The following is a 13,301-nucleotide window of genomic DNA, read 5'->3' as shown; positions in this document are numbered from 1 at the left end:
TACTCTGTGCCTCTACACTCCTCTTTTATAAAATATAAAAAAATAGATGTGAGAATTAAATGCATTTGTACATGAAGAATACTTAGAAGAATGCCTAGAAATTAGCACTGTATACGTGTATTGACTGTTGCTATTATTGAGAAAACAGCAAAGCCAGAGTTTGTAGAGGTGAGAAGGAATTAAACACATCTGAAACAAGCAAACAGTCCAGTTTAGTTTAAATATGCTTCCTCTTTCTACATCTCCTCCCCCAAAACGCAACTAGATATAAGTGCTAGCATAGAATCTGACATGTGGTGGGTATTTAGTAAATCATCACCCCCCCCATTCTCCTTTCCCTTTTTCCTTTCTTCATAGTTCTGGTTTGTGCTTTGCCTAAGGCACCTATATTCTGCCTTGGATTCTAATCATTTGTGTTACATTATCTGCCTCTTGTATGCTTCCTTAGGGCAGTGGTTACCTTGTGTACTCTAGCCCTAGTTCCTAAACCTGATTGGGCATGAAAAGCTCTTGGGGGAACTTTATAAACACATAAGCTGTTTGGATCGACCAGGCTTAGGAACCAGAATTTCTAATGGTAGGGCAGGAATACATATTTTTTAAAGCCACAGGGGATTCTGAATCAGTCCATCAGTAGACACCATATTTGAATACCAGTTACCTACAGCACCTAATGATAATGTAGACATACAATAAGAATTTATTGAACTTTCACAGACTGAAAAATGGAAGATCAGGACAGAAAACGAGGTTGAAGCCTCACTGGAAAGGCACTAAATGCCAGGCTGAATTGATATAAAAGACCAAACTAAATAACCAACTTTCAGCTTCAAAGCAACAATCCCTTATTAAGAGTTTTATCTCAAAAGCACTTTCATGCCCTTTCAGTAGACCCCAGACACTAATATGCATTTTCATAAATCAGAGATGGCTAAAAATGAGCTAAAGTCAAATTTTACTTATTCATTTTAAACAAACATTCAATGTGTTGAACAATATATGTGAAAGAATTTTAAAAACTGGAATAAAATATGATACTATTATTTGGACACTAATTTGCTTTTTGTCGTATGACAATTGCAAAGTAAACCAAAAAAAAAAAAAAAAACCCTAAGGTTTATTGTGATTTTTCTAATTGGAAAATCCAAAAGGAATTCATGTTTTTAAACTGACAATGAACAAAAGACCACTCAATTCAAATGCATAAACCTCTTTCTCTTCTATTATAAGTACCATTATGGAAGTTAGAAGCTTTTTTTAACCCGGACCGTAACAAGTTAAAATCAGAAACCAGTATTATGGAAAGTTAATTTTAAAGCTAATTCTCCAATGCTGAGTTCCCAGCAAAGTAGCAATATCATACAATTAAAAGAATACCATTGGTAGAAGAGAACCTTAAACCTTCCCCACCCCACCTTAACATGTTTTGGAAACACTTACTTGACTGTTTTCTGATTTTCTCAGAATCCTATTGCAGTTTGTTATCCAAGTAACTAGGGCAAAAATATTTAAACAACTCTGAGCTGTCATTCTGATATATTTTCTAGGAGTCTGAATTCTTTCTTGGGCTCCAGCTAATGGCCACGTGTCAGATTTACTTGAAATATATCCAAATCCTCAGAGTGTAGCAAGTAAACATTTACTCTTCAGTAATTCCTCATTTTATGCAGACTACCAATAAAGTCATCAAGATTTATAAATTTTCCTCCCAAAATGCTATACCACCATTAAACACTATCCCTCAAAGACTGATAAGAGGAAAATGTTACCAACAGTGTAGACTCAAATATTGAAAAGAGTTTTCAAAGAATACTGCAGAAGGTACGAGTCTCTCTTTGAAGTATTTAAAAATTGGGCAAATTCTACCTTCCTGAGTGTTTTAGGTTAGTTTTTTTAGTGCCCATGGGAAAGAACTGGATGACCTATCAAGATTGGCAAAATTGTCTACATTTGATTTTTAAAAATCCAACGTTGACAAGGTTGTAGGAAAAAACACTCTCATACGCTGTTGCTGGGAATGTGCATTGGTATAATCTTTTTGAAGAAAATGGGGCAATATCCATCCATTTTAAAATACGTACTATCCTTTGACATAGGAAGTCCACTGTTTGGAATTTATCCTATGGGTATACTTGAAAAAGTATGCAAAGACACAAGATGGTTAGTGCAACATTGTTTGTAATAACAAACTTGACATAACCTATATGTCTATCCATAAGTGAATCACTAGGTAAACTTCTTGTAATCAGAATACTATGCAGGCATTAAAAAGAATAAAGACTAGCTATAAGTGATAATACAGAAAAAATTTTAAGATGTAAGCAAAAAAGCAGTCTACAATATGATAAATATACACATATACAAACATACATTCAGAAAGACTATAAATACATATATACATATGTATTTGTATAAGTATAACAATTTTTGGAAAAATACAAAAGAAATTTTAAAAGGGGTTGACTCTGAGGAATAGAACTAAACCTAAGGAGAAAGAGAAATACTTGTTAAATGTTAAAATTTGTCCAGCACAGGGAACTCTACTCAATTCCCTGTGATGACCTATGTGGGAAAAGAATCTAAAATTGAGTGGATATATGTGTATGTATAACTGATTCACTTTGCTGTACAGCAGAAACTAACACAACACTGTAAATCAGCTAGACTCCATTAAAAACTAATTTAAAAAATGTTAAAATTTGTCATCCAGCTATAATATTAAAAAGCATATGACAACCCTTTGGAGCACTATCTGGAAGTTTCTTATAAAGGTAAACATATGCTGCCCTATGACTCAGCAACTTCACTCTGAGTTACTAACCCAAGAAAAACACAAAAAGTATGTCCACAAATAGTCTTGTACAAAAATATTTATAGCATCCTTTATCATAATACCCCTAAACAGAAAAGAACCCAAATGTCCATCAACAGAAAGATGGGTAAACAAACTGATATATTTTAACAATAGAATACTATTTAGCAATAAAAAAGAATGAACTCCTGATACAAGAAAATTTTTGATAAATCTTACATTCTACTGAGTTAAAGAATCCAGACACAAAAGAGCACATATACACACTATACTGTGCCATTTATATGAAGTTCAAAGATCAGCAAAACTAATCTACCATGATAGAAGTCAATAAGTCTTAGCTTGGTTGGGGGGCAGGGTTGGAGAGTTAGAGTGGGGTGATTGAGGGAAGTTGGAGATTTACTGGAAATAGATACAATGGAACTTTCTGGGGTGATGGAAATGTTCTAATGTCTTGTTTCGGCTGGTAGTTACATGGATGTACCCAATTGTCTAAACCAATCATCCATTTAAAGATTACAATTCAATGGTTTTTAGTATATTCAGAGATATGTACAACCATCACCACAATCAATTTCAGAGCATATTCATTACCTCAAAAGGAAATTCCATACTCTTTAGCTATCTCTCCCAATCCTAGGCCACTACTAATCTGCTTTCTGTTTCTACAGATTTGCCTATTTTGGACATTTCATATAAATGAATCGTGTAATATGAGGTCTTTTGTGACTGCCTTCTTTCACATAGCAAAATGTTTTCAAGGTCCATCTATGTTGTAGCATGTATCATTACTTCATTTCTTTTATGGCCAAAGAATATACCATTGTATGAATATACCACATATTGTTTATCCATTCATCAGTTGATGACAGACATCTGGGTTGTTTACACCTTTTGGCTACTATGAATAATGCTGCTATAAACAATTGTGTTTTTGCTAGAACTGTGCATTTTATTTTATGAAAATTATACCTCAATTTTGAGAAAGAATATGGATATGAAAAATCATATCGTTACAACAAATCGTTATTTCTGAGTGTTTTCGTGGATGACAGAATAAAAATATCTCGGAATGGCCAACAAGTCAATTATAATAAAAACATGTTCTTTCAGGGGAGAAAAAAGTTATGTGTCAATAACAACAACTAACTGAAATGTCACATTCATCTCCTGATGAAAACAGAAGTTTCCTATATGAGAGTGAGGAAGCTGTCTGAAAGGAGAATTTAAATCACTGTCTCAAATGCAAACCGTAACTCTTTAAGGCTTCAATTATCACCCTGACTACATACCATTAGCAACAAAATCAACACTGAAGTATGACCTCATTCTTTTGAGGGATAAAGGAAAAGGGTTAGTCTATTTACCAAAGGCAGAGCATAGTATTAAAATAATGTCTGTGTAGTATTGGGCACAATATTTACATAGTGAAATTGGTGCCTTGAGGCTGTCATACTAGAAGGAAAATTATTTTCTTTACAAATTAACAATCTTCTTTTCCTGAAATGGTTATAAATTATTTTACATACTGAGATACAAACAAGTGCTTTATTACTAGCAACAGTTAACTGGATCCATTTTGGCTTTCTTTTGTAGGAATGGTGGGAAGAGAATACTAGCAATTATTGTTTTTCTACTCTGTTTTGGGGACTCACATATTTACTCATTTGATCCACAGCACAACCCTATTAGGTAGATACTATATTTTATTCCTATTTTACAGATAAAATGACTAGGCCGAAAAGAGTGAAGAGGTTAAGATCAAAGCCATGACTTCATTCATATAGAACGTATACCTGCAACTGAGGTACACCCTCTACGTATCCCTTTCCAGTCACAGCCACTACTCCTAACAGTTTATCTGCACTGCTGTTGCTACTTTCTCACTTCTAATTCTTTCCAAATTCCCATGTGCTTCCGTGCAAAACATTTCACTAAAATTGCTTCAAGGTTGCCAATGACTTGATAATAGCCAAATCCAAAGAACACTCTTCACTCTTTATCAATCTAACTTTTCTGGCCTGACCTCTAACTTTTGAAACATTCTCCTCCCTTGGATAACGGACCATTTCTTCACAACATTCTTAAACGTCTCTTCTCCACCTACACCTCTAATTTTTATACTCCTTAGGGTTTTATACTTGATCTTTGTGCTGGGTGGATGTGCCAACATGGTATTCCACATAATATTTCTCTGATTAAGAAGCTCATTTAACAGCCTAAATAAATGAAATGCAGGAATAGACTCCTGCTTACAGCGTGCACTGGGCTTACCATGTATTCTATCACCCTGAAGCAGTTGGTCTGATAGAATAATGTAAAAGCCTTTAGAAGACTCAATAATGGTGCCAGCAACACTTTGCAGGGCTGGGGAAATATCCTCCAAAATGTGGAACATGGGCTTCCCTGGTGGCGCAGTGGTTGAGAGTACGCCTGCCGATGCAGAGGACACAGGTTCGTGCCCCGGTCCGGGAAGATCCCACATGCCGCGGAGCGGCTGGGCCGGTGAGCCATGGCCGCTGAGCCTGCGCTCCGCAATGGGACAGGCCACAACAGTGAGAGGCCCGCGTACCGCAAAAAAAAAACGTGGAACATGCTCTGAATCAATGATGCTGTTTCTCCATAGCCAGGATACAAAAAGGATCAAAGGATAGAAAAGGGAGCAGTTCCTCTCACTATTATCCTAAATGATCCACTAACAACATTTTATTTGCCATTCCTGAAACTTTGGGCTCTGCTGGTTTAGAAGTCTTAGACAAAACAGTGATTACACTGAACTGGAAGCAGAGACTGCTACCTGGACACTTAGGGTTCTTCATGACACAGAACTAATAGGCAAAGAAGGGGATTTATTGACTGGGGTGACTGACCTGATTATCATGGGAATATTGGGTTGCTACTATATAATGAGGACAAAAAGGATTAGCTTGGAACCCAAAAGTACTATGGGGTGCCTCTTAATACTCTCATGTCTTGTAATAAAAGTTAGTTTACTACAATAACCCAAAGAAGCAGGACTGCTAACAGCACAGACTATTCAGGAATGAAGGTTTAGTTTATTGTACCAGATGAGAAACTACAAATGAGGTACTTACTAAGGGCAAAAGCAGTATAGAATGGGTAGTGAAAGAAGGAAATTACAAATACCAGCTATCACCACCTACAAGTTGCAGAAATAAGGACTTTAATAGTGACAAGTAGCAGAAAAAGGACTTTAACAATTTAACAGGACTATCTTCCTTGCTTTGACATAAATATATCTGTATATATTAACCAAATTGCTTTTGTTTTCCTGTCTTCCATTATCTATCATCTAACATAAATGTATGTTAACAAAGATTAACTTTTTTTACACTTTCCTTTTTAGGGCAGTTTGAGGTTCATAACAAGATTTAGTAGAAAGTACAGAGATTTCCCATATTCTCCCTGTCCCCACTACGTGCATAGCTTCCCTCACTATCAACATCCTGTCCCAGAATGGATCATTTGTTACAACTGAAGAACCTACATTGACATATAATTATCACCCAAAGTCCATAGTTTACATTAGGGTTTGCTCTTGGTGTTGTATACATCTAACAAATGTAAAATGACACATAGTCACTATTAAAGCATCAAAAAAAACAGTTTCACTGCCCTAAAAATCCTTTGTGCTCTACCTAGTCAACCCTCCCTTCTCCAACTGCTGATCTTTTTACTGTCTCCATAGTTTTCCCTTTTCTAGGATATCATATAGTTGGAATCATAGAGTATGTAACCTTTTCAGAGTGGCTTTTTCACTTGGCAATAAGCATTTAAGGTTCCTCCATGCCTTTTCATCACTTGATAACTGAATTTTGGGGAAGGGCTGAATAACATTCCATTTTCTGGATGTACCACTGTTTATTTATCCATTCACCTAACGAAGGACATTTTGGTTGCATCCGAGATTTGGCAATTATGAATAAAGCTGCTATAAACATCCACGTGTAGGTTTTTGTGTAAATAAGTTTTCAACTCATTTGGGTAAAGGCCAAAGGAGTACAACTGCTGGATCCTATGGTAAAAGGATGTTCCACTTTGTAAGAATCTTCCAGCATTTGGTGGTGTTGCTGTTTTGGATTTTGGAGATTTGAATAGGTACGTAGTAGTATCTCATTGTTGTTTTAATTTGCAATTCCTTAATGACATATGATGTTGAGGATCTTTTCATATGCTTATTTGCCATTTGTATATCTTCTTTTTTTATATATATTTTATTTTATTTATTTATTTTTGGCTGCGTTGGGTCTTTGTTGCTGCGCATGGGCTTTCTCTAGTTGCGGCGAGCGGGGGCTACTCTTCCTTGAGGTGCACGGGCTCCTCACTGCAGTGGCTTCCCTCATTGTGGAACACAGGCTCTAGGTGCGCAGGCCTCAGTAGTTGTGGCTTGCAGGCTCTAGAGCACAGGCTCAGGAGTTGTGGCACACGGGCTTAGTTGCTCCACGGCATGTGGGATATTCCAGGACCAGGGCTCGAACCCATGTCCCCTGCACTGGCAGGCAGATTATTAGCCAGTGCACCAGCAGGGAAGCCCCTGTATACCTTCTTTAGACAGGTGTCTGTTTGGATCTTTTGCCCATTTTTAAATCAGATTGCTCATTTTCTTACTGTTTACTTTTAAGAGTTCTTTGGGGGCTTCCCTGGTGGCACAGTGGTTGAGAGTCTGCCTGCCGATGCAGGGGACACGGGTTCGTGCCCCAGTCCGGGAAGATCCCACATGCCGCAGAGCGGCTGGGCCCGTGGGCCACGGCCGCTGAGCCTGCGCGTCCGGAGCCTGTGCTCCGCAACGGGAGAGGCCACAACAGTGAGAGACCCGCGTACCGCAAAAAACAAAAAAACAAAAAAACAAAAAAAGAGTTCTTTGTATATTTTAGATAATAGTTCTTTAGCAGATGTGTCTTTTGCAAATATTCTCTCCTAGTCTGTGGCTTCCCTTCTCATTCTCTTGAACTTTAGTCTTTTTTAATCCCTCTATTCCTCCATTATTTCCTTCTTTTGTGTTAAATAGGTATTTTCTAATGTACCATTTTACTTCTTTGTCATTTCTCTTACTATGTATTTTTCAGTTATTTTCTTAGTGGTTGCTCTAGGGATTACAATTCACATTTTAATTTATAGCAATCTAGTTGTTCAAATTAATACTGACTTAATTTCAAATAGCATACACAAAAAATCTGCTCCTATATAACTCTCTTCCCTCCTTCCTCCTTTGTGTTATTGTCATACAAATTATATCTCTGTGCATTGTATAAAGCAACTCAGATTATTGCCCTTTATAGTTGTATTTTAGATCAGATAGGAGGGGGGAAAATGTGACAAACAAAAAAATACACTTATATTGTCTTTTATATTTACCAAAGTAGTTACATTTACCAATGCTCTTTCTTTCTTCATGTGCTATTTCACTGTCTAGTGCTCTTTCATTTCAGTCTGAATGACTCTCTTTAAAATTATTTCTTATAGGGGAGGTCTGTGATAAATTCTCTCAATTTTTTAAATCTAGGAATGTCTTAACTTCTTCATTTTTTAAAGGTAGTTTCACTGAATACAGAATTCTTGGTTGGCAGCTTCTTTCATCACACTGCCTTAATGGTTACAGAAGATAAATCAGAGGTTAAGTCTTATTGGGGATCCTTTGTACGTGATGAATCACTTCTCTGTTGTTGCTTTCAATACTCTCTTTGTCTTTTGCTTCCAATGGTTTGATTATGTGTCTAGGTGTGGGTCTTTTTGAGGTATTCCTACTTGTTAAGTTTCTTGGATATGTACATTCATGCTTTCTCTTCAAGTTTAAGGAGTTTATCAGTCCTCACTTCTTCAAATATTCTTGCTGCCCTTTTTTTTCCTATCCTCTCCTTCTGGGACTATTAGTATGTATGTGTTGCTACACTTTGCTAATGTCCCACAAGTCTCTGAGGCTCTGTTCATTTTTCTTCATTCTTTTTTTTTTTTCCTGTTTCGCAGACTGAATAATATCAATCGACCTATCTTAAAGTTCACCAATTTTTTTCTTCTGCCTGTTCAAATCTGGTATTGGGCCCCTCTAGTAAATTCTTCATTTCAGTTACTTTTCTCCTCAATGCCAGAATTTATTTGGTTCTTTTCTATAATTTCTATCTAGTAATTGATACTCTCTGTTTGGTGAAACATTATTATACTTTCTTTTACTTCTTTACTATATATAAAGAAGTAAAAGAAAGTATACTTTTATACCTTTACTTCTTTGAACATACTTAAATAGCTGATTTAAAGTCTGTCTAGCAAATATTTAGGCTACCTCAGTTTCTATGGACATTTCATTCACCAGCTTCTTCTTTTAAGCTTTTCTTTTCCTTTGGTTAATTTGTTGTTTGCTCCAGTTGTTATCGGCATCTCAGGCAGCTATGTTGTTAAACGGTTGTTGCTGATTGTTCTTGACAAATGACTCTAAGGAAAATACTGTTTACACTGGACAAGTTCTCTGTCAGGTTACATAAAGACAAGCTTTTTGAGACTGGTTTACCAGGGAACTTCCAGACAGGTCAAATAATGACAAGTCTCTGAATATGGGGCTTTGAAAGAGCTCCAACTCCATTTTGACTCCTCCAGTGCTGGGCAAAATGCTAGTTTTCACCATGATTGCAGGCTGTTGGTTTTCAAGGCTACCATGGAGCTGGAGAAAGAACTGTTACCAGAGCAAGTAAAAAATGCCACAAAGCTTGCTGTTCTTACAGAGAAAACGCTGTTGACTTGTTTTTAATAAATGCTGCCCCAGATCGCTGTAAGCCTTTGGTTAATTTCCAAAGTTCTGAAAAAGTTGAGCTTGACAATTTTTGCAAGTGTTCTTGGTAATTTTATAACAGAGTATTTTCAGATGTGGTTATTCTGCCAGTCTCAGTAACATCACTCTCGTTCACCTCATTTTAAGATTACTTTTAAAGACATTAAATTATTTAAAGCAATAATAATAGTATATTGTGGGGTTAATAATATATTTAGAAGTACGTGTATGACAATAATAGCACAAAGGATAGGAGGAGGTACATGGAAATAATCTGTTGTAAAAATCCCATACATTATAAGTGAAATTGTATGACATTATTTGAAGGTAGACTACAGTAAATTAAAGATGGATGTTGTAAATCCTAGAGCAAACACTAAAAAAAAAAAAAAGAGAGAGAGAGAGAAAAAGAAATAATTCAATAGAAGAGAGAAAATAAAATACTAAAAAATACCCATTAATAAAAGATATTATGAAAAACAGAAAAGAACCAAAGAACAGACAGGACAGAAAACAAATAGCAAGGTGGCACATTATACTGCAACTGTATGTGCCTGTCTACCTATCTCTCTCTTATGCTGTATCTTTGTATACCCATTTTCTCTACTAGATTATAAACTTACCTAATTTAAGTGATAAACAGAAACAAGCCAAAGTTAATTGCTGTAATAAATACCCTATAAATTCTAACTTCTCTATTTTGGAATTTATGATAATTTATAAAATTTTACTTAATATATAAGACACTATGAAAAAATACAAAACTCACCTGTCTTCATAAAATAAATCTCAGAATTTTAGTGCTAAGTTATTTCAGAAACCACTTTGTACAATTTCATTTTACAATTAAGGAAACTCAAAGTGACTAACTGACTGATAATTAATCAAAAGCATCACACGGCCAGTCAGCAGTAGAGCCATAGTAAAATTCTTATTTCATATCTTTTAGTCCAGTTCTCTCAAGAGAAAAAAATTTCTATGCAACACCAACCACATATGCAACTATATATAAATAACATGCTTATTTCAAATGATTCTTATCTAGCAGATCTAGAAACATCTTGTTAAGTTGTACACAAACTTTAAAATAATCAAACTTCTTAAAATGCCTATTGTTGAATTTAGAGTTTCAACTAATTCAAATTCTCATCAATTAATCAAGATTATTGAACTATACTATACTTAGCGAAAATCGAAGATACCGTGGCTAAATAATCATTTAAAACACTCGCTACCAAAATCAGAGAATACAATCATTCATTCAAATCAATGACCAAATCATTCACACTTATGCCAAAAATGACTTAAAAATTATAAAATCTGTGTGTATTATTACCTGTAGCTCCAAGTGGGTGTCCCTTTGAAATCAATCCACCACTAGGATTTATGACCCACTTTCCTCCATAAGTATTATCTCCTCTATCAACCAGTTTCCCACCTTGACCTATAGAAGGAAAAATAATATTCATAAATGTTAAAAATAACATCAGAGCAAATGATATGTTTGTTTTTTTTAAACTTACAGATAGCCAAGAATTTCTTGGAGCAAACATTTCTTGATGGCTCAAACTAACTTCAAATTGATACAAGCACTTCTAAAAGTGAGGTAATAAATATTGAGTAATAAAAGCTTATATTTTCAGAACACTTCCTGCATGAAACAAAGCTCCTATTAGCTCCTAAGAGCTCTCTGCTTCCAAAATTGCTACAAATATAATCGAGATTCAGAGAACCAGAAGAAAAGCATCGAAATAGATACAATACTGTAAAATAATATTAGGTTTAAAAATTCATAATTTTGACAAAATATTCATTTCCATTTCAACTGTACTATTACATTCTATATAAATATTCTTAGTAAACAACAGGGGGGAGAGGGACAGAAAAAAAAGAGCGCTTTCATGAAATGAAGGAAAATGACTGAAAATACCATTGAGCATAAATGTAAGCTTAAAAGAAAAAAATTACATCACATGCTTGGCAGCTTCAACATTCCTATCGATTCCCTGGTCATTCTTCCAGGTGGTTAAGAAGTAAATAAAAATGCATGTACTGTATAAAATATTCTTCCAGATGATATTTCTGGTAATGAGAGGTGGAATCTCCAAATGGTGGTGGTGGTGTTATCAGAGGCGGCTAATAGCTGTTACGTACTCACTCTGTGTCAGGCCTTGTTCTCATTATTTTACGTATATTTACATAATTTAATTTAATCCTCAACCCTATGAAGCAGGTACTATCATTCCCATTTTACAGATGAGGAAAGAGACACATAGATATTAAGTAACCAATCTAAGGCCAAAGTAGGGGATCTAGAATACTCAGGCAGCCTGGCTCCATAGCCTGTGTTCTTAGCCAACACATTTTATTGCCTTCAAAAACAAGAGCGTTCCTCTACTGGCAAAATGAAACATACTAATCACAGAATTTGAGATGACTTAACACTTTTAATTTGATTTTAAATCTAGGTTGTAGATTAAAAACCATCCATTGAGACATTCTTCTATTTTTTGATGTGTTTCTAACATAGAACCTGATACAAGGCTCTAGTCATAACAAGTAAACTATCTGCTATTACTGCTTTCATATTGTTAAATATTGTCACTGTACTGAGTAATAGCAGACTGAACACAAACCGACCCCAAGAAGTGAATAATTTACTGCATGATTTTCCGTAATACATACAATCCTATGAAGTATCAGAATATTCCACTGGCGAATTAACATTCCAGAAGACCTGCTTTATAAGAAATGCTAAAGTAAATTCTCTAGAAAAATTTGGATCAGCAAGAAAGAGGAAAGAACAACAGAAATAATAAATATCTGGGTAAATATAAAGGACTTTTTTCCTCTTAAGGTCTTTAAAATATGTGCAACTATTGAAAACAAAAATTATAACACTGTCTTTGGGGTTTTTTTAATGTACATAGATGTAATACATATGATAATTTAACATAAAGGTGGGTGTAAGGCAGAAGGGAATTGGTTAATGGACGTATATGTTTGCAAGGTTTCTACATTTTATGTGAAGTGGTACAATATTAATGCTAAGGAGACCCCTATAGCAGTGGTTCTCAGCCCAGAGAAATTTTGTCCCCCAGGGGACATTTGGCAATGTCTGGAAACATTTTTGATTATCACAACTGTGGGGGCAGGTACTACTGGCATGTAGTGGGTAGAGGGCCAGGAATGCTGTGAAACATCCTACAATGCCCAAGCCCCACAAAAAAGAATAATCTAGCTCAAGTGTCAACAGTATTGAGGTTGAGAAACCCTGCAACCACTAAAACAAAACAAAACTAACCAAAAACTAAGCTAAGAATAAACAGATATGGCCAAAAAGCCAATACATACTAAAATGTCATACTAAAAATATTCAGATAATCCAAAAGGCAGCAGGTGAGAGAGAAAACAGAGTAACAAAAAACAAAGGGACATATAGAGGAAACATAATAAAATGGTCAACCTAAAGCCTACAATATAAATATGTAATTACATTAAATGTTAATGCTCTTTAAATCACACTGCCCAACAGAAATATAATGCAAATCACATATGTACTTTAAATTTTTCTAGTATATATTTTATTTAATATATATTTTATAATGTTTAACCCAATATATCCAAAGTATTTTCATTTCAAAATGTAACCAATATAAGGACTTCCCTGGTGGCACAGTGGTTAAGAATCCACCTGTCAATGCAGGG

At 35.3% G+C, this 13,301-nt stretch overlaps 1 protein-coding gene across 3 annotated transcripts in view; it reads right to left on the bottom strand.

The window, feature by feature from the left end:
* Positions 1-13,301, bottom strand: part of SCP2 (sterol carrier protein 2) — a 164,345-nt gene that overhangs the window by 70,441 nt on the left and 80,603 nt on the right. For all 3 annotated transcript variants that reach the window (XM_067726165.1, XM_067726166.1, XM_067726168.1), the window contains one exon: positions 10,930-11,037. In XM_067726165.1, the coding sequence (XP_067582266.1) occupies positions 10,930-11,037 (108 nt within the window). The remainder of the gene's footprint in view (positions 1-10,929; positions 11,038-13,301) is intronic.

This window comes from Pseudorca crassidens, chromosome 2 (genome assembly GCF_039906515.1).
Source record: "Pseudorca crassidens isolate mPseCra1 chromosome 2, mPseCra1.hap1, whole genome shotgun sequence".
Classification (NCBI taxonomy): Eukaryota; Metazoa; Chordata; class Mammalia; order Artiodactyla; family Delphinidae; genus Pseudorca; species Pseudorca crassidens.
Note: the sequence above shows the minus strand (reverse complement) of the source record. Positions and strands in the feature narration are given on the sequence as shown.